Below are 21,953 nucleotides of genomic sequence, written 5' to 3'. Positions count from 1 at the left end.
AAATTAAGAATTTTTGTAAACAAATATGGTAGACAAAGTAGCGCAAAGGCTGGAAAAGGTGGGTGTTTTTTTTTGCGATGTTTGTTTGAATTCGGTATTTATTCTAGAGGTAAACATTTCATTTGAATGTTTTCACTTGGAGCAATCGTTGGAACTTTTGTAGGCCCACATAATCGAGCTGAAGTTTTACTGTCAACCAGTGAAAGAACTGTCAACAGCAGCAACATCATCATCAACAACAACAGGAAACAATCTCACTTTCAAGAGACAAAGAAAAATAGAAGTACTTTTTAAAGCCCTTTCTTTCACTTTCTTTCCTATTCTTTTGCATTTTATTTTTGAAACATACTTCAGTGTAGCTGGAACCTCGATATTCCAGGATTAGAAAAAGCTATACCTGTTATCTTTTTTCTTTAAAGAATCAACAAGCCATCAACATCGATAAATTAGACCTTTTTTTAAAGAGGCAGCCATGTTGAATAATTATGTACTCCAGCATAAAAAAAATGATACAGCCATGCATAATTTTTAAAATATACATGATACAGTAATTCAGTGTAGACCTAAAGCTCTAAAACAGCATCTAATAAAACATGAAAACCAGAATATAATATGATTCTTATCTTCAATGGGAATCAAAACTATAAAGTGCACTTACAAACATCAATTTGTCAGATTTAACAAAATTAATAAACTGCACTGTCATCATTGACAATAAAACAAACAGGTGACAAACTTCAATCTGTCAATCATTTTCTGAAGCGAAGAGTACGCGAAGCGATTCTAGCTTTACAATAGTGCCGCGGATCATCAATGAATAGTATTCAATTATCATTACCCCTTTATTTTCATTCCTAGAACTTTTGCAAAAAAGGAAAAATAGAAAAGTTGTACCGTGAGTGGTCCTAAATCCGACAGCCCTGCTTAATTCCGACCCCCCAAATAATGGTTATGAAAAAATAATCTATGTTTACAAACACTCCTTCTCCAAGTTGAACGATAAACTATTGCAAGAATTCTCAAAATAAATTCAAAACATCTAACAAGATGGCTATAATGTCAAAATGTCAATAATGTAATCAAAAAGTGTGAGTTGTAAAAGTCTGAATTTAATTACCTTTTATTGTCATTTATGATGTTTGACATATTACAAAAAAAATTATGTTTCGTATAAGAAGCAATTATTGTTAATTATTTGGTTCAACTGGTTTACTGTATCAAATTTCCCAGTTTAGTTGACACTTTGGTATTTTTGTCAGTTAGGGAAACCATCCAGGATCCTGCCATTCTATAAGCCAGCAAAAACTAAATGCCACTTGTAAACTTAAGTTTCTTACTATTTTCCATCAAAAACAACCAAAAACATTGCTACTTCCCAAAGCTGGAGACCAAAACAAATTATCTTCCAAGATTATGGCGCCCTTTTGGATCTATTGTTATGGCCATCTAAAATGGTGGAAAGAGTTGCGGAAAGACAGGGGCGCCTGCTAGCTTCGAGGGTGGTAACGCCAAAACGCCCATATGATCTTCCAACATAAAGCGAGTTAGTTACCGCGCGAGTTACGTCATACACTCCACCGCAGCGCACAACGAACGGTGTTTTAGTGAATATCAATAATTATAAGAATATCTTATGTGCTTAAATTCATTCAGTAAACTTTGAGTGCTTAATTGAATATTAAAGAAGATAAGAAGATAAAAAATGCGCTGGATAATTTTCATTGTAACAGTTTGGTCAATCATTGCTGAAAGTTTGAAAAAAAATTTCTGACGCAAAAAAAAACTTCAGCCAATTAAAGACACAGTGTGCTTATAATTACTATGTTTGCTACATCGTCTAGGCTAAAAAAAGTGCGAAAAGACACGAACATCATTTTTTAATGAGTGTTGTTATGATTTTTTAGATCGCGGTCGCGTACACGAACTCGCCAAATGTTCCTAACTGTTTGTTGCGTCACAGCAAAAGGTTTTTTTTATTTTAGTTTGTATCTTTGAAAGACCACGTCAGATTTAGGCAGGGCTGTCGGATTTAGGACCACTCACGGTATTTCTTACTGCTCTATTCACATACTGAATTTGAAAGATCTTCTATGTGGCGTTTTTTTGTAAATATCAAAAAACTGATTTTTGTCCCGGCTTTGCGGGACTTTGGCTTAAGTGCTTGAGTGCAGCATCTATAGGGTACAAAGTCCAAACATGCGTTTCCCGTAATTTTTGTGTGAAGAGTTAGGTCTACACTGTAATTATGCAAGGCTGTACACACATTGGGCCATTCCAGACTAGCCGTATTGTATAAGGGTTGCGAAGCGATCCAGACTCCACCTCAATTCGCAAGTTGCTAGCAAAATAATAGACACTCTGATAGAACACCCCAAATGCCAAAAGAGATAGTGTCTTAATAAGCCTTATAATACCCCAAACACACCACACAAACCTCGGCGGCACAACTCTCGCCACTCCGCGCAACAATCTTTCTTTCATTCTAGTTCTTCTAATGTAAATGGTGCCTTAAAAAATTGAACGATATTCGTCGAACGTTCGAACGTCTGTCGAAATCATTTCTGTCATCTTTCAAGCTATTTTTTTTCCATTTAACAGCAAAATAAACATTTAAAACAGAAGAACCACTGTTTAGATGCATGCGCCCGCGCGTCAATTTGATCAACTTCAGATTTTAAGTCCGTGTTTCGGCTTCCGTAATTCTTTTGCTGTTCACTGCTAGGGTACACCATTTTAAAACGGCATTTTTCGCAGTCCTAGCTACCAAACCGAGAAAATTTTTGTGCCTTTAACCAAAAGCCTTCAAGGTCATTTTGACAAAATCATCGGTTTGAAGAATGTGATTTATATAGCAAATTTTATAGCAAATTTTCGCTTGGGATAGAAGTTAAAGGTACGTGCACACAATGTAGCAAAACTGCTTCGCTCATAAATTCGCTTCGCAAAAATTTTTGTTACCCCCCGTCGGACGACGTGCATTTGTTAATTTTTTCTAGCCTCGGAAATAATTTTTCTTTTCCAGTAGTGGTCGGAAATTCCGATAAAATTCCATGTACTTTTGCAAAATGCATCGGAAATTCCACTCTTTTTTGCTTTTTTGAATTCAATTGCCTTGGAAATTCATACATTTTCTTCTCTCGCCTTGGAAATTTCAAATTTTTGTGAAAACTTTTGCCCTCGGAAATCCTGTGTCGTCCGCCCCCCTGTTACAGACAAATTCTGAAATGGCTGATTTCCTCAGAAACTTTTAAAATTATCTGCCAATATGACTTTCTTGAAGCCGTTTCGAAATTAACCAATCAGGTTAGGTATTTGAATTCCTATGGGAGTTCTTTTCTGAGATTTGTGAAATAGGTAAGTAGGCAAAAAAAATATTCCCGGGGGTTTGAGGAATAAACAGAGCTGTTATCATTTGTTTTTTATTTAACCATATATTTAAATTTGCGCGAAAACGCAAGCTAATCATTTTTTTCTCGCGCGCTCAAGGGGAAAAGGAAAGTTATCGATATTCTTTGAAGGAAAAACGTCAGAAACAAACCCAAAGACCAAAAGATGTATTTTGTTGTTGAGAATCAATTCTGTGAAGATGAAAAAATTTCTGCTATATATGCGTTTTTTCGGAACGCTGTAAAACTCTAATTTCGATCTTCCTTAAGGTAAAGAGGTTGCGAGATTTGGGTTAGCGAGGCAAAAATTGCTAAAAAACATAAAATCGTAATGCTCAAAAATCTAAGTTCCAGCGATTTGCGCTAAATCTGTACTTTAGGTATCTTCCCATCCAAAATCATTTTCCACATACCGTCAACTGCTCTATAAACTTCAAACTTGGGATGATTGGCCGAAACATGGGACTGGTTCATATCTAGCCTGTATTTTCACTTACTTTTAAATCTCTTTGACAACAAATTTATTTTGATAACTCCACCAAGTTTATCAATCATACTTCTTCGTTCCTCTTCGAGTGCACAGACACTCACGTGTGTTCCACTATGGATTTTTTTCATATTGGGATTTAAAAGCCTGCTCGGTGTGAAAGAGAAATTGTTTTAATACGCCGTTCTTTAACTCAAATCAAATGACTTTGGAGGTTTGGTGAAATGGTGGCCGAATGGACGATATCAGCTTTCCGAATTCTCCCCGAATGATTACCCATGATGCATTGCGCAAAAAATTCACAAAAGTCAATATCGTCCGTGAATTTTTTTGTGCAATGCATCATAGGTAATCATTTGGGGAGAATTTGGAAAGCCGATATCGTCTATTGCCGTCCCATGTTTTGTCAGATAGTCCAAAGTTAGAGCAGTTGACGGTATCTCATTAAAGTTATAAGTGTTAATTTTTTGTTTTTTTTCATCCGATATATACAAGCTGTGCTGAGTAGTGACGTACACTTTCTGCAAAATTTCATGTTTTAAATGTCTACTACCGTGAGATTGGGTAACTTGCATCAGTGGAGGCTAACATGCATAGCCCTCAAATGAAAGACTTGGCTGTTCATTAAAATACAAAGTTAAATCAAAACAAAAATGGTAGAGTAGAGCTGCGAGCGGAGCTGCGTAGTTGTATTTTAATGACCAGACAGGTCATTCATTTGAGGGCTATGCATGTTTGTCTCCACTGATGCAAGTTACCCAATCTCACGGTATTTATCTGTAATCATAAATTTTGAATAAATTTTTCCTTATTTTAGCAAAATTTTGAAGAGCTTGAGGATAAGTTCAATCTTATATGTGTTTGAAAATATGTCAAAAAGTATTAATTTTCTATTAGGTTACCGGTTCTATACCCTATAGGTCCCAGTGCATTGGGCCATTCCAGAATTTGTCTGTAACAAGGGCAGACAACACGTGATTTTCAAAGGCAAAATTTTTCACAAAAGTTCAAAATTTCTAAGACGAGAGAAGAAAATGTCTGAATTTCCGAGGCAATTGAATTAAAAACGGCAAAAAAGAGTGGAGTTTCAAACACATTTTGGGAAAGCATATACATGGATTTTCATCGAAACTTCCAACCACTACTGGAAAAAAAGTCTTTCTGAGCCTAGAAAAATTTTTTTGAAAATTTTTTTTTCACATATTGATCATTTAGAAAGGAAAAGGAAATAGCAAGACTTGAATAAAATAGATTTTCACGAAAAACGATTTCTGACGGGACAGGAAAAAACAAGTACATGGCCCTGAAAAAAGAGGAAAATGGGGATACAGATTTTTAAGGCTTTAAAGTTATGAATTAAAGTAGTTGTGAGATTAATTAAATTTTGATAATGTAACCAGATGTAACAAATATCATATAATACTGTACTATAATTCATTGACTGTCTCACAAATGTTGGCTATATAATAATAAAAACTAAAATTAGGAAATGGGAGACAGTAGTAAGTTTAAATAACCAATGGCCTTACATACATTATTAAAATTCTTTCAAAAAATAACATAAGCAATTGTTATCTTCAATATCTTAATTCCTATATCTTCCTTATTTCCCTTTGCCATGATGTTGTTTCAGAAAAAATATATATAATAATCTTTGGTTTCTTTTACTCCTCTGATGTCAAAGAAAAACATTTAACCAAAAATTGATATGAATATCTCTTTTCATCAATCAGGTTCTACTGGAAAAATGTTGGAGCAAGAAGTTTGCAATGAATCAGATGTTTCTGAAGGACAGTGAGTATATAAATTATAGCATGAAAAATAAACAAAAGGCGATCTTTGATCCATAATCTACATAAATGCCCTGTCCCTGGAAATAAACATACCTAAGTCCATGAAGTTTAAGCCTAAAAAATTAGATTTGTGAAAATTTGCAGAATATAAGATGGAACAATCTAAAGCAAAAAGACTTGAATCCATTTTTTATGTTATGATATATAAAAAAGATAATATATATACAAAATATTTTCTGAAATCTAACTTTTTTGTATCTTGTGTCTACTTTATTTTTCCATGAAAAATTAATTTTCACTTTGTTTGTCAAGTAGAAAAATGCTGTATTGTGTCTGGAAACTGATGTGTATATAAAAATGGCTTTATGAAAACTCCTTATCGTTTTTTACCTGTAATGAAATTATTAAAATAAATAGTTTACGTTTGGTTTGTGAAATGTTTATTTTTCCAAAAGCAAAAAATTGTCAGGATTTTGTTTTGCATTTTCTAAATTTCTCACACATCGGATACCTAGTATCAATCCTCAGATTACCATCTAATCTCAATGAAATACATCAAATATTGATATAAAGAGTCTTTTCTACCTAAAAAGAATATCTAAAATATATGTTCGCTTCAATAGACTGAATAGATTGCAATTTTTCCATATCAGAATGAAGCAGGTTGAATTTGGATCTGGAAAGATTCTATTATCCAAATATAACGGTCAAATATCAGCTGTCAGTGGGAAGTGTACACATTATGGAGCACCTCTCATCACTGGTGCATACAAAGATGGAAAGGTTCGTTGTCCATGGCATGGTGCTTGCTTCAATGCTGTGACGGGTGATATCGAAGACTTTCCTGGTTTGGATAGCCTCCATAAATATGAGGTATATGGTTCAAATTAGTTCCACCTGACCTCTCAAATAAAGACTGTAAGGGTCATCTGCATATATTCTTTAAACAGAACAATTTCCATAGCTTATCACTATCCCAACACGCGATTTTTAGATCGTCTTGTTGGTCTCTTAAGTTTTGCATGTTTTGCTTTACATTTATTTGAAACAGTTTCTTGAAAACAGTATTGCAATTGCTCAATGTTCCCATACGAATTCTGGGGAAAACAGAAGGAATAGTGTCAAAAATAGCATCCTGTATGTCCATCTGTATACAGGCAAAAATTTGTAACGTTTTCCACAATGAACCAATTTGAAACATAGGTCAGCTTTATTACTTTTAAACTAACATTGTTATTCAGTAGTTTTCTCAAAAGAGGCATCCAGGGTAAAATATTTTTTAACGAAAGTCAATGGAATGACTTGGATTTTGTTAAACATGACTTAACTTAAAATACCAGGGTCTTTACTTTCTTTCTTGCAAATTTTCCTTTCAGGTAGCAATTAAGAATGGAAAGGTTATTGTTAAAGGCAGCGAAAATGTGAGTTTGAATTGTTTTTAAGATTTCTAATAGACATTTTTCTTGTTTTAAGCTCTTATGATGATTTGAAAACCAACATAAACAACATTTTTTATTATAGACTCTTAAAGACTTTCGTTGTATTAAACCTATGGAAGATTCTTGTGCTACAAAAGAAATTTTTCTCATCATTGGAGGAGGTTTGACTTTAAATAATATTTTTTATAAAATGAACAACAAAATAAAACAAAAATGGACGAAATTTTCTTCGAAATGATCTTGCACTGCCTAAAGTTCAATTCTGATAAAAATACCCAGTGCTTCTTGGAAATAAAAGACTAGGGTTGAATAGTTGAGAGCAACCCCCATTTTATCAGCTAGATATTTCACCTCTTTAGAGCGTCTGTCAACTACCCGAAAGAAATGCCGTCTTTTCAAAACAGTCTTTTGAATAGAATTATATCATATAATCTCGTTTCTGACATAAAAGAAAAACGTCAAAATTAGCCATAATTATAATGGTATGAAATTTTTTATAACTTACCGCCTACCGCCAACACACTATTCTGTTTCCTTTATAGGCGGAGCTGCTATCACCTGTGCTGAAACTCTAAGACAACAAGGATTTACAGGTACCAATGCAGATCTTTTTTTATTTTATATTTGGTAGATAGATAGAGTCGATATTTTATGTGGATAGCCCAGTTATCTAGGACTCTTTCGTGTTTCGATTGTTTCCACGGGGTCCACTGCCAGTCTGCTCGGCTATCTATGAACTGAACAGAACATTGGAAGGAGCGGGAATTCGGGTCGCGAACCCATGTTTTGAGACGCTGACGCCCTAGACCACTTGGCCATCGCTCCTTAAATTTGGTAAAATGAAGTCGAGACAGAATTACTTTCTTTTCATATATGCTTCCTAAGACGGGTTGTGGAGAGCGTTTTGGCCTTTTCCAAATAATTTTCTTACAATTCTTTCGAACAAGTTTATTAAGGAATATGAATATTCATGATATGCACCACTGGAGAGCCTTCCAAGAATTTTAAAACATTTCCACCCAATACGTCACTTTTTCTAATCTTTAAGTGATGTATTAGGTAGAAAATTTTAAAAGTTCTCGGAAGACTCTACAATAGTGCATATAGTGAATATAGTTACAGTTTGAATAAGCAGGCTTCAAGTTCATTTATCATACCCATAAAATGAATTTTGAATGTGAAATTATTTGTCATAGGCAAGATTATAATGGCGACATCAGAAAACCATGTTCCTTATGATCGTCCAAAACTTAGCAAGGTAACCCTACTTTCTTACGAAAATTACATTATCTCTAATACGAAGGATAGTCCTATAAAACGACAAAAGCCTCTCCTCAATAGTGGCAGGGATATGTTATAGCGGAGCTGGATAACGCACATTTGAAAAAGCCTTGTTCTATCTCTGTCCCTGACATTAAAGTTTGATATGAAATTAAACTTTTTTAATTACAAGTTCGGGAAATTTGGATTTCTTTTTAGCCAATGATTCTGCTGCTGCATTTATTGTTCAAGATTAAAAACTTTTAATTATCAAGAGGGTCTGTAAAACATTGGTGAATGACAATTTAAAAAAATGAAAAACATTGTTTTCATTAGTAAAGTTATAAGAAATTTCTTCTGTAAGATTATAAATAGCTCTTTTTCATTTGAAATACCGCGGTACACCGCGGGGTGCCTCACTTTCTAACTGATATTTTCAGATAGCAAGTCGGTATGTCTGATTATGGAAAAATTTTCGAGTCAATTGAAACAATATTTGTCAAAATATTTACATCCAAAATTTTTAAAGAGAAATCATGAAAGCTTCTCAAATTCATTACACACGCTGATAAAATTTGATTTCATTTACAAAGAAGCTTTTGGGCAAAATTAGCAAAATATATGCAAACGTACTGCATGAATACTTTGTCTGCTTCATTTTTCTTATAAAAACAGAACACTCTAGGGGACAGAGATGGATTTCTATTATGAACAGTTTACAATAGAAAAGACAAAGGAGCAATCCGCTAAGGAATTCTCGTCCTTCATCCAGCTCCGCTATAACATATCCCTGATAGTGGTCTCAAAGCCTCAAGAGAATTATTTTTGTTTTCTTAGCTTACATTCTAATTGTCTCTATTTTATTACAAAAATTTTACGACATTTTACCATGACTTGTACAAATACAGTAAATTTTCTTCATTTCTTAATGCCTGAATGATGTTGCTTTACGAAATATAGCTATTTTTTTACATCTTGTTTCATCTCTGTTTACTTTTGAATTTCGAAGTTCAGAATGAATATTTTCGGAGTATCCTTCGTATTAGAGAGAATGTAATTGTCAGCTGGTTATGGTTACATCCTCTCAGTCAAAATTATCTGTTACTTATACCAGGAAAGTTTAATTTACTACTTTATTTTCTCAACCTTAGCAAAACTCTTTGTGTTTTTGTGCTTGTAGATGTTGAATGCTGAACCATCAAAATTATATTTAAGGACGCCAGAATTTTTGAAAGAAAAAAACATTGAAGTTCTTTATGGTAAAAAGGTAAGACTTAAGCATTTGGCAACATTTTTTTCCTTTTTATTTATTAATTTAGTATGCAGTACATGTCAACAGAGCACTACCTTAAAGTTGAATTAATTAATTAATACTTGCTAAAAAACTTGAGTTAAAAAAATCATTCAATTTAAAATATTTTGAATAATAAATAACAGATCATCAACTTCTATAGGCAATGAAAGTGGATTTACAAGACAAGACAGTGGTCTTCGAAGATGGCACATCACAAAAGTACACCAAGCTTTTCACAGCAACTGGAGGCTCTCCAAAGCTGTTGAATGTTCCTGGATCAGAACTTGGTGGTGTGTTATATTTGAGAACTCCTGATGATGCAAATCAAATAGGTAAATCGTTTAAGAGCACTGATTGTGGAGTTGATTAAGCCAATTTGTTTCATCAATACAATGAGCTTTACGTGTTAGACCCAGTGGGACCCCCTCCTGCTGAAAAGTTTGGCTAAAATATCATCCCCAGTGGAAAATTGTACTTCAACTTTTGTTTTTCCTCAAAAATAAATTATACCACACCAACTTCGTATATACACATCTCAGAATTTATTTTTTCTCGACAAAATAGTAATCATTGTTACACAGTAAATCTTCTTCTTAAGACATTTTTGATTTTCTTTTTCTAGACAAGCTGTGCCCTGAGAAAGAAATTGTCATTTTGGGAACAGGATTTATTTGTAAGATTTATTTTTTCTTATTGTGAAGAACATGTCATAGAACCGGTGATATGTAATATTCATCCACCGGAAAAATCTACCAAATATCGCCCTATCAACCTCGTTGGAAACTTTACTAAACTCTCAGACCTTAAATAACTCTGGTGATCTTCAAGGGCGATTTGCTTCATCAATTGGTACCTTGTTCCTATTGTCTCCATTGACAAAAATGATCTCACCTTGAAACAGAAGTACTTTTACCTTCTTACACGTTTTTGTAAGAATATCAAAAATTTTTGAAGCCTCCTTATGTTCTTAAAATTTTCTTATTTTCATTATTTTGTGAGTATTTTTAAGTCCATTTTCCTAAGAAATCGAGTGCTTTAGAGTCCACAAAGTCTTAAAACGTTCTTAACTTTTAATATTTTGGCCATGGAAGTCTAATGCTCTGATATAATTTCTTATTATAAAAACGTGCATGTCTTGATCCATGTTGTTTGTTTTCACAGCTATGGAACTGGCAGCGTATTTTTCAAGTAAATGTAAATCTGTGACAGTCATTGGTAGTGGAAGAACGAAATATCCTTTTGAAAAGTTACTTGGGGATCGAATTGGTAAAATGTATTATAATGTGAGTATCAATCAATTTACAGTACGGTAAAACATTCCTAAGTCTTTCTATTAACGCTATTATGTGCTTCGGGTTCGAAGATAGGTTGTTAATTTGCAAGAATGTGATCGAATCCCTCTTATGAATGATGATTGAAAATTTTTATGACTGTCTCCTGCTGTTTCTATGGAAATCAACAAAAATTAAAAAATATTTTACTTCCTTGATTATAGCTATTCAGATAGATCTAAACATATATCATATTTTGGTATTATTTGTTTTCCATTTTTTCAAAAAGCTATTCTTTTTACAAAGACATCATTTTTACTTTAGCAACACACATCTAAAGGAGTCAAGTTAATTATGGATAGCCCTGTCAAAGAACTAGTGGGTGAAAATGGCAAGGTTTGTGATTAACACAACATATTATATCCATTCCACGCATACTAAGCTCTGCTTTAAATGGATACGGCGAATGTGACGATTTGACCTGGTTGTTCAGGCAAAGTATTCAATACCGCGTCTCCTTTTACTTGATATTTACGTTTATGATCAAACCTGACCAGATTCTCTTACGGAGCAAGGGCTTTTAGAGTGCATACGTGCCAAGAGAAGTAATCAGAATATGCTGAGATATTATTATAACCATTCTAATGTTCTGGTCCAGGGGGGGAGGCACTCGATTCAAAAACGACCGTACGTGCGGCCCAAAATTAGGCCTTTGAAATCGGACTCTTACATTGCAGAGAAAATTTCGAGCGAAAAACCGACACTTACGGTGCATTTTCTTGAAAGTTTTGACCATTTTTAGGCAAAATATGGTCAGTATGCTATTTGCTTAAGGGCCGCACGAGGCCATTCACCTCGAGTGCCCCTCCCCCCGGTCCCCCCGGTCCAATAATCTCGTGTTTTCTCGTATTACTTTTTTGTTAGGTATTACGTATTATTGACGTTTGAAAATCTTATCCTTATTCCAGGTCGCTGGGGTTGTTTTGAGTAATGGTCAAACTATAAAAGCAGATGTTGTCTTGGTCGGAATTGGTAGGTTTTCTCTTCTTGTTTTCCAGATTTGCGTCGTCAGAAACTCAGAAAAGTTAAAAGCCAGCACCTAAAAATATGTCTCCTTTTTGCTAATTAATTCGCCTCTAAATAGGAGCAAGCCCCTTCCTTTCCAACAAAAATGTAATATGATATCGATTTTCACTTGTTTGGGAGATTTCTTTTTATTAAAATGTTCAGGCGTGACACCATCTACAAAGTATTTCAATGGAGCTGGTGTCCAGATGAACTCACTTGGCTATGTTATCGTCGATAAGGTAGTTCATTAGTTTCTGAACAGTTGGTTAAACTGGAAGGTTAAGTTTTGACTCTAATTGTTTTTCTTATTAATAATGAATGAAATTAAATTTATCCTTAAAAATCATACCGGGTGCGCCACAAAAAGATTCTCTCTTTGAATTTTCTCAAGTTCAAAGATTTTTAAAAGAATGAATCCTTTTTCCTTGGAAAGAAGAAAAATTAACTTAAATTTTGATGGGTCATTTGTTTAAAAATTTGGTTTATTAGTTCAAAAGTTATGCTCGATTGAGTAAAAAAGTAACTTGAAAGTGCTCGAAAATGACCCATCAAAATTTAAATTGATCTTTCCTCTATCCAATGGATAAGCTTTGTTTCTTTTAAAATTTTTGGACAAAACCCACTTGAAAGTGAGGAACTTTTTTGTGGCGCACCCGGTAGTTCCATATAGTATCTAGCTTGTTTTAGGCAATCAATACTTGCCTTAATCACAATTTTCATTCCTTACTTCTCTTTTTCAGTATCTCTGTGCATCAAGTGACGTATATTGTGGAGGTGATATTGTATCTTTTCCCTACCATTATGGAGATAATGAAATGATCAATATTGGACATTGGCAGCTGGCTTCGAACCATGGTAAGAAATTACCTTTTTTAAACTCTTTTAATGTGATATTTGGAAGATCTAACACCATTTTTTTCTCAAAATAACACCAATCAATTTGACTTCTGCTTCTGGACAAAAATATTAAAGCATTGCTCTGCACAATATTCATTGTACATTTTACAATATCAATTGTACTGTTGAGGTTTTGAGCTCCAAAATTCTAATGACGTAAGCCGGATGAGTTTGAATTATAAATTTTCAATTTTTTAATGGATGGTCACAAGTATCAAAAATTTAGAAAAAATGGATGATGAAATATTGTAAAATCAAATATTATTCTTTCCTTCTGTCATAAATTGCTAATTGGTTTTTTTTGTCGTCCCTTCCATCACTTAGTTTCGACTTTATAAAATTTCGTTTTTCTTTTTGGACCTACCTCCGGGTGCCCCGGTGGAGGTTCTATAAATTAACCCATGTCCGTTCGTCCGTTCGTCTGTTCGTCTGTTCGTCCGTTCGTTCGTCCGTCTGTTACCAGCTTTTCTCAAGATTGGCTCATTAGATTTTTTGCACAATGATGAAAAATGGCAATGCCCAGAACGTGACGGAGCCCGATTTTTAAGAAAAAATTTATTTGGGCAAATTTGGGCCAAAAACTACCTAAAAATAGGGTTTTTTGGACTTTGTGCAAAATCCTGTCATTACTTTTTTCTGATTTTTTGTACAAAGATGGAGGGCAAGATTCTCTAAAGAATGGCTGAAGTGGTTTTTCCCGGAAAATTCTCATTCGCCTTAAAAAACGGATTTTTGTATTTTGGGGGAAATTCCCTTTAACCAAATAAGAAAATATAGCTTTTAACAATGTTGACTCATTATTTTTTTCTGATTTTTTTCACAATGATGCAAAATGGCAATGCCTAAAATGTGTCGGAGCCTGATTTTCGAAAAAAAATATATTTGGGTAAATTTGGGCCAAAAACTGCTTAAAAATAGGGTTTTTCGGACTTTTTGCAAAATCCTGTCATTACTTTTTTCTGATTTTTTGTACAAAGATGGAGGGCAAGATTCTCTAAAGAATGGCTGAAGTGGTTTTTCCCGGAAAATTCTTTTTCGCCCTAAAAACGGATTTTCGTTTTTTGGGGAAATTCCCTTTAACCAAATAAGAAAATAATATAGCTTTTCTCAGGATTGGCTCATTAGTTTTTTCTGATTTTTTGCACAATGATGCAAAATGGCAATGTCCAGAACGTGACGGAGCCAGAATTTTGAAATAAATATATTTGGGCAAATTTGGGCCAAAAACTGCCTAAAATAGGGTTTTTTGGACTTAGTGCAAAATCCTGTCATTACTTTTTTCTGATTTTTTGTACAAAGATGGAGGGCAAGATTCTCTAAAGAATGGCTGAAGTGGTTTTTCCCGGAAAATTCTTATTCGCCTTAAAAGACGGATTTTCGTATTTTGGGGAAATTCCCTTTAACCAAATAAGAAAATATAGCTTTTCTCAATGTTGACTCATAATTTTTTTCTGATTTTTTTCACAATGATGAAAAATTGCAATGCCTAAAATGTGACGGAGCCAGATTTTTAAGGAAAATTATATTGGGCAAATTTGGGCCAAAAACAGCTTAAAAGGTTTTTTGGGCCTGAATGGTTTAAGTGATTTTCGTATTTGGGGAAATTCCTTTTTACCATTTTACATTATTCAACACACAAGCTTTATTTTTCCATTCTGAATTTTTGTACAATTATTGTCACTTTTTTCTTATTTTCATCTGATGTTAATCATTAGGTAGGTCCATTCAGCATGTTGCTTGTTTTTCTTTATTTTTCTTGTGACAAGACACTATGTTCTCTTCCTTTTCCAAACCTTAAAGCTGACGATATCCTGTATTCTCTGGTCCTCTTTTTAAACGTCTCTTTTTGTGTTTTGAAGAGTACGAATCCTGTATTCTTTGTTGAGGTTAGAAGAAAGAAAAGCCCTTCTCGAGCCCTTCGATTTTGTGTCTTTTTTAATAAGAACATTCGTTTCGGATATTCTGACCTAATGGTGTCTTCTTTAGTCGAGACTTGTTTTGCAAAAATCTGAAAGTTTTGTTTTACTAGAAACCAAACTAAATCTAGCCCTGTTTCTTGACTTTGTTTTCCCAAGACTTTTGCCTGGCTCCTGTCTCGATTTTACGAGAGAGGAGAAAATAAATCTTGTTGACACTAGCAGGTGAAAATACACCACTTGTTCAACTCTGACAAAGTTTTAATGAAAGCTTTAAAAGTTCTTCGACATGTATATGAAAATGAATAGAGAAATGTTTCAAGAAAATTCATAAAAGAAAACCGCTAAAACCATATTTCGCCATTACATCCCCTTTTCAGATAGTTGAAATTAATTTATTAAAAAAAGAAAATACATTATGTTTTTGAGTTCAAGTTTTAAAACAACTTGTCTCTCTCAGCGCTTAATTTGATATCTTTCATGTAGAGCCTGCCTTATTCCCTTATTCGCATCAAATTAGAGAAAATCCTCTTTAGATCATTATTTACAATATTAAGTTTTGAATAATAGAAATTCTTTAACCTTCCAGAATTCTCTTAATGCCTGCTGATAAAGTCAATATACTTAAGGTGCTGCAGGATAAGGTGACACTTCAATGCACCCTTAGTGAAATAAAAATGTTACAAAGCACTTGATACGCTTGATACTAGGGTAGGGTGTTTTTTTCTATTGGATGAATAAGTTTATCTTTTGAACCACGTTCATCGATTCTTTTCGATTAGCTTCATTGGGGTTGCTGTAGGAGGAATAATATTGTTGAGTAGAACTATAGCATTTTTTCGATGATTTATACTTGGTTACTTATATTTTTCACCTCGTGTACTCTTGCGTGCTTAATTGTGGGGGGGGGGTCATTTTGCAATTTTTGGAAAAAAATCTCCCCCATATCATTTTATAATGACCCCCTCCATTTTATGACCTTCATGCTACGAAGTGCCAAAATTGGACAAAAACCTTCAGCATTTTCCTAGGGATTTTTAGCAAAACCAGGTCAATAGCACTAATTATGACCCCTCCCCCATTTTGTTGATGTTTATCTGGAGTACCCACCCCCTGCATATTCCACCCCCCCCTACAATTAAGCACACAAGAGTACATGTTTGGACAAACACCAAATCGAACCCCTGAACATTCACCATTTTTATCGTCTTACGTTTCTGGTTGACTCGGTTCATCTTGTAACATCTTCAAATATTTCTTCGATTTCAAAAATCTTGGATAACTATCTGTTCGCATTAAATTATAAATCTCATGTTGTATTTTCAAGAATGTCACACTAGACGGTCTATTCATCTCCTTTTTAACGTCCCTTAAGATACCGCAAGAAACATTAATTTGGGACGTAGCACGCCGAGATAAAAACTCGTCAAAGATTCGATTTGCATTTTCATCCTGCATCTCAGCTGAACAGTTTTTATAATTTTCACAAGCTAACCAGAATCGTATATTCTCTGTGCTATGTTCTTCTTTCAAATGCATAAAAAATGTTTGTATCCCTATCGGGTCGTCTAATAATTTATCCAAAGATTCAGACCAGCTCTGGACGTCTTTCGGTGACCCGTTACCGAAAAACAGAATCGGTGTGGTGCTTGGTGTCCCGTACAACATGTTCTTAAAATTATCTTTAGCTATGCATTTCTCGATGGTCAAATTGTTTCGGTTATCGAAAGTACAATTATTATTGTCTTGTGTTGTACTTTCACTTTCCATGACTTTGTGGTCGTCGTTGTGGTGGTTCTGAGATAATGGTTTTATACTGTTTCTTGGAACGCTTTTTGATGAGGCTCCTGATGGACGGGATTGTCTTTTGTTACGATTTTCACTGTCTTCTTTGCTTTGACGTCGGCTGAAGAAACAATCTAAGAGCATCTCAAGCACCATATAGCCGCCAATTCATTTGGCTTGTCTTTTGGATGATGATGACAACGTTACAATGTCGTTTTACTTTTGAAAATTCCCTTGGTTAAATTTGGTGATTAATATTTACTGTGGGAATTTCAACAACTGAGCCTTTTGTTTTCTTTCAAAGACAGCAATATTCCCTTGGATTTCTATTTCACCCACTACCGACCCAAATAGCTGTCAAAAATCACCAGAAATTTCTTGGGAATAAATGTTGCTTTCGCTGCAATTTTCGATTAAACGTGATATAATGTGTAAATTTTCTCTCTCAAGCCAAATCTCCGACCTCAATCTCACCACGAAATTCAATATGATCGATCGTTTTTCACGCTCAGAAAGAGAAGTTCTTTCCCAAATAAATAAACAGTGCGAAAAAAGCCGAATGTTTATGGAAATGTTTCTTTTTATATATTCCTTCCTTTTTGTTCCCAATTTCTAATAAGAACAATAAGTATCACTTTATTATCAATTATTCTTTTTTCACTTCCAATTTCTTCATTTTCTGAAAAAACCGAAAAAATGAAATTTTCAAATTTTCGCACCTTTTCTTCAAAGAATTCCTCTCTACACCTTTTGAAATTGAGTTTACTTGGTTTTCAACCTCTTCAATCTCACAAAAAGAATAACTTAGTAAAGCTTAGAAATCTCTTTCTCTCTTGATTTCTTCATTTTTCAATCCTTCCTGTTTTTCGTTTTTTTTATACTTGAAGAATTTGAGTATATCAAAAAATTAGCTTTTTTCTATGCACATTAGTTCACGATTCTATATTGACAATAAAATAACCGCATTAAAAGAAGAAAAAACGAAACACGCATTTTATGAAGTAAAATTCTTCTCTGTAAAAACACACCAGGAGAGATTGACCCAAAATGTAGGAAAATAAATCTTCTTTTGCACCATTTTTCTACTATCATTACAACACCGTCAACCGCACTATTCCAATCACTCTATTCATCCTCCTGATTCCTGGAGGGTCGATTCCTACTCACTATAAACCGCAGTACAAGCAAATTGTTATACTTTCTTAAACTTTCACAGTCGTTCTTTTCATCTCTTTACCCCTAAAGACCAAGGCCTCTCAAACCATTCTTCGTTCGGCTTATCATTTATTAATATAACAATATTTTTCTTATTTTTTACTTTTTCTTCTCCTGTTTTTTTTTCTTTTCATTCCTTCACTTTCATTTTTCTGTTTCATTGATAGATATTGAATTTATTTCCCTTAGTACTCGGTCAACTTAAAAAAAAATTGGGATATAAAAGTCCCAGGAATTAAACCATCTGAAAAGAATCAGATCCAAATAGATCTTTATTTTCTAGGAGAGCGATTTACCAGGATAATTATCGTCCTGTTGAAAATATCATTTAATGATCTTCGCAGGGGTTCTATAAAATGCCCATGACAACTTTTGCGACTCGTATGATAGTATTTCCAGTTTTTTCGCCCTGGAATCAAGTTTAGTATAAAGCGGCAATTAATGAATTTGAAATTTGATAATGAATAGAACCATTAATTAATGGATCGTATCCGTTATATGTTTGTAAAAGGAGGAGCTTTGTGAAAGTTCCCAGAAGAACATTATTCGAGCAGATTCTGATATCTCCGTAAGAGAAACTGCCATGTTGGCTCACCGCTTTGATCTTTTTCAATCAGATTTGGGATAAATATCATATGAACTTTTAAGGGCGCTACATATTTTTTTTATAAGCAAGTGTATGCCCCTTGGTCAGGCTCGTGTATGCTTAAGTTCTTAAAGCATCCAGGCATAGCTTATGCTTATCATATGCTTATGAATTATGCTTATGATCCACCCCAAGCCAAGTCTTTAGTGAAATTTCAGAAATTTTGTAAAAATTTGTTCAGATTTTGGGAGCAGTGGAATGTAGCTAGCCGTGGAATGTCTATTTTTACTTGACCTCTACCAAACCTTTTTAAACAGATGACCACATGAAAAATATTCCAGGCTGACTTATATGCTTATGTTATGCATAGGAATTCTGAAGATCTGAGCCTTCATATGGTTATAAAAGAAAAAAATATATAATTCGCCGAAGCAAAACAATCCAAAAGTAACAGTACATAAACACTAGATCCTAGTTCCTTTCGTTTTCAAGCAAAACGCAACGTGGTTTTGGCTGAACAACCAGGTCAAATAATCACACTCGCCATATCCTTTAGAGCAGAGCGTGCACAGACTGGATGATTTGTTATGAGATTATCTCAAGTCGAGTATCGGCGCTTTAATCCCGAAGTTTCACAACTTTTTTGAAATTTCCATTGATTCTCCGACGTACATACTTTGTAGGTCGTTGTGCTGCGATGAATATGCTTGGTAAAGAGACTCCTTGTGTTACAGTACCCTTCTTCTGGACTCAACAATATGGAAAGTCACTCAGATACGCCGGTATGTGTTATTTCAGAAAAGTTTCAGAAAAAAGAATATTTCGTGCAACCTGCGGCACCAGTCTGAAAAAGTGTCAACAACTATATATGGTCGAAAATTTCTGAACAGTTGGATAGGCGTAATTTGCATCTTTTAAAATTGTTTGAAAAAAATGAATGCATATCTGTCTTGTATTACTTTACTACTTCCATCTTCCGAAAGTACAAGTTGAAAGACTTGTTTTGATTTTTTAGGATATGCTGGTGGTTATGACGAGATACTTTATGAAGGGAATGTCGAAGAACTCACTTTCGCTGCCTATTATTTCAGGTGGGTTTCTTCTTTAAGTAAAATCAAAACATCTATCAACTTTTAAGACGTGCGGAGACTGGGCTTGAGTTTACCAGGAAGAATTACGTCAAACTGTCTGAGATAATTGGGCATTGAAAAACATTAAAAAGATAAACTCGATAAACATCCAAAAACCATGAAATTCCTTACCTCTTAAAAATTTAAGAATAACTTTTAACCTTCTGGGAATTTAAATTACGACCCTGGAAATAACAAAAATATTCTTCATTTTCAAATCCTGGAATTTCCTTTTTTCGTCCACACCTATGTATAGATATACAATGACTGTGTGATGGAAGAGTGGTGTGCTACTTTTATTTACAGGAAAGGGAAATTCGTAGCGATCGCTTGCATCAACATGGGTGCCAAAGCATCAGAAATGGCTTTATTGATTCAAGACAATCAACTTCCTAGCATGGAAGACATGAAGTAGGTAGAAATATTTATAGATACTTTAGGCGTACAAACTTTCGCGAGCAGAAACTTTCGCGAGCAGAAACTTTCGCGAGGTTGAAAAATCGCGAAATCTACGACATTTACTTTCACGAATTTGACAAAATAATTTGTGTGAGCATAAACTAATAAAGTAGAAAATTCAAGTTTTTGGTGCATAAAACCAGTGTTTTGATCGTTCAAATGTACTAAATTTTATCCTTGTTATCATCTTTACAGATTTTTTTTTTCGCGATGTAGAGAAGATAAGTAAACTTTCGCGAATTGCCCTCTCAAGAATTTTCAAAGACATTTACTTTCGCGAAAAAGGCTAAAATTCGCGAAAATCGTGAAAGTTTCTACTCGCGAAAGCTTATAGTGTAGAAAATTGAATTAGAGAGTGTCATTTTATAAACATATCTGTAGCTTGAGGGAATTTGCAAAAAATCGTCGAAATTAGTATTTTTACCAAATTTAAAGAAATTACTGCACAAAATTAAATTTTACGCGATATTAAGAATTCCAAAACGTCATCACACGTAAAGCAACCCTCAGAATATAAGCGCACAAATATGTGCTATCTTTACTCTGGTGATCTTGACGTTTTGTTGAATCCATTGTCAAGCAATTTTAAATAAGATAAGATTCATAAAGCTATTATTCAGCACAAGGTTTCCAGGCTATGATAAAAAGGCAAACGTTTGATCTCATCTACTATTATATCCTCCGTGCACTTGAATTTGTACAGTTAATTGCATCCCCTAGGCCAGTTAGAATCATCATTTCAACTTGCTTATAAATAAACTAAACAAATTCTTTTTCTCTATTTTCAGGGCTAAGATTACTTCCAAAGAGTAAATTCAATTGACTGCGAGATACAAGAACGATGGTGTTTAATAAGTTATGTACTAAGGGAAATTTTTTTTTTCCGTTGTTTATTGAGAGACCACGGGTTATGGAAACTCCTCGAAAGAGACAAATAAAGCTATGGTGCCGATTTTAGACTAAAGGCTCTTTATTATTATTGTTATTATTACAGAGATTTTCAAGTTCGGCTCTGTGCCAAAAACCGTATCCCTGAATATACGAAATATACTGTATTAGATGAAATGGATGGCGTGGTACTCGTTATTTTTTTGGTGACGGAAATTTTGATTGGATAAAATGGAGAAACTAATTAAATTGTAAAAAAAAATATTTTTGATTGATATTTATATAGAAATTGGTAAATTTTTAATCTAGTTTTGTACACTTTTTGCATAGTAATTTTCTGAAAAATGATTTTCTATAGAAATTAGATAACAGTCCAAATAAGTAGTTTCTGAGACCATTAAGTTGTTCATTCTCTTCAACTTATTTCCCATGAATTTTTCAATGTTTATTCGGAACAAGTATCATTAGAATGGTTCTGACTTAATGATGGTGTAAAGCTAATCCATAAGTAGACACTCACATACCCATGTTTCCCACTACTAACGTCAAATTGTCGCGAGGGGGTTAAGAAAAATCAATCAAAACATCGTATTTTCGGGGCTGATTGAATTCTAATTTTTCTAACCTAAGCTGGATATTTTTTTATTTATTATGTTAATTACGCTCGCAACGCACAGTTTTATCGTTTATTTTTCGTGGTTTTTTACACAAAAAATTCGGGTCAAGACGAGACGAGCCAATTGATTTTCGAAACTATAAAAAAAATGGTTGGTTCGTGTAATATAGATGATAGCTAAAAAAGAGGACGAAGGTTTGAAGAGTTAAAATGGAGAGGTTGGTTTTTGTTATTTTTCGTTTTCGGATGTTCTCTTTTTTTAGGGTGAAAACATTGCGACTTCATCGATTTTTGGTGGCTGACGCTAATGGTAAAGGGGTGGGGGGTCTTTAGACTTAGAGTCATTTTATGTGAGAGCGCCTTACTCTTAGGTTCCAAATAAACGGGGCCCCCCGCTTGTTAATTTTTCGAAAATTTTCCAACCCCCGGACCTTATTAGGACCACCCCATTTATTAATTCTCA

The 21,953-nt window shown here is 34.1% G+C and overlaps 2 protein-coding genes across 2 annotated transcripts; one reads left to right on the top strand and one right to left on the bottom strand.

Moving 5' to 3' along the window:
- Positions 1-64: 64 nt before the first annotated feature.
- LOC136816768 (apoptosis-inducing factor 3-like) lies at positions 65-21,268 on the top strand. The gene is made up of 19 exons (XM_067073087.1): positions 65-283; positions 5,607-5,667; positions 6,320-6,539; positions 7,043-7,087; positions 7,188-7,266; positions 7,648-7,698; positions 8,302-8,363; positions 9,546-9,632; positions 9,820-9,991; positions 10,282-10,332; positions 10,821-10,942; positions 11,255-11,326; positions 11,899-11,962; positions 12,161-12,237; positions 12,739-12,853; positions 19,081-19,179; positions 19,413-19,488; positions 19,834-19,938; positions 20,775-21,268. Exons 1-19 carry the CDS (start codon positions 127-129, stop codon positions 20,797-20,799), a joined length of 1,740 nt encoding a protein of 579 aa, XP_066929188.1. The 5' UTR covers positions 65-126; the 3' UTR covers positions 20,800-21,268.
- On the bottom strand, positions 15,134-17,268 carry LOC136816765 (regulator of G-protein signaling 10-like). The gene is made up of 2 exons (XM_067073079.1): positions 16,025-17,268; positions 15,134-15,607 (listed from the first exon to the last, which is right to left on the bottom strand). The coding sequence occupies exons 1-2, from the start codon at positions 16,750-16,752 to the stop codon at positions 15,538-15,540; spliced, it is 798 nt and encodes a 265-aa protein (XP_066929180.1). The 5' UTR covers positions 16,753-17,268; the 3' UTR covers positions 15,134-15,537.
- Positions 21,269-21,953: the final 685 nt, after the last annotated feature.

Source organism: Clytia hemisphaerica, unplaced genomic scaffold (assembly GCF_902728285.1).
Source record: "Clytia hemisphaerica strain Z4C2 unplaced genomic scaffold, Clytia hemisphaerica genome assembly, whole genome shotgun sequence".
In the NCBI taxonomy this organism is placed as follows: domain Eukaryota; kingdom Metazoa; phylum Cnidaria; class Hydrozoa; order Leptothecata; family Clytiidae; genus Clytia; species Clytia hemisphaerica.
This window is presented reverse-complemented; position numbering and strand designations above follow the sequence as displayed.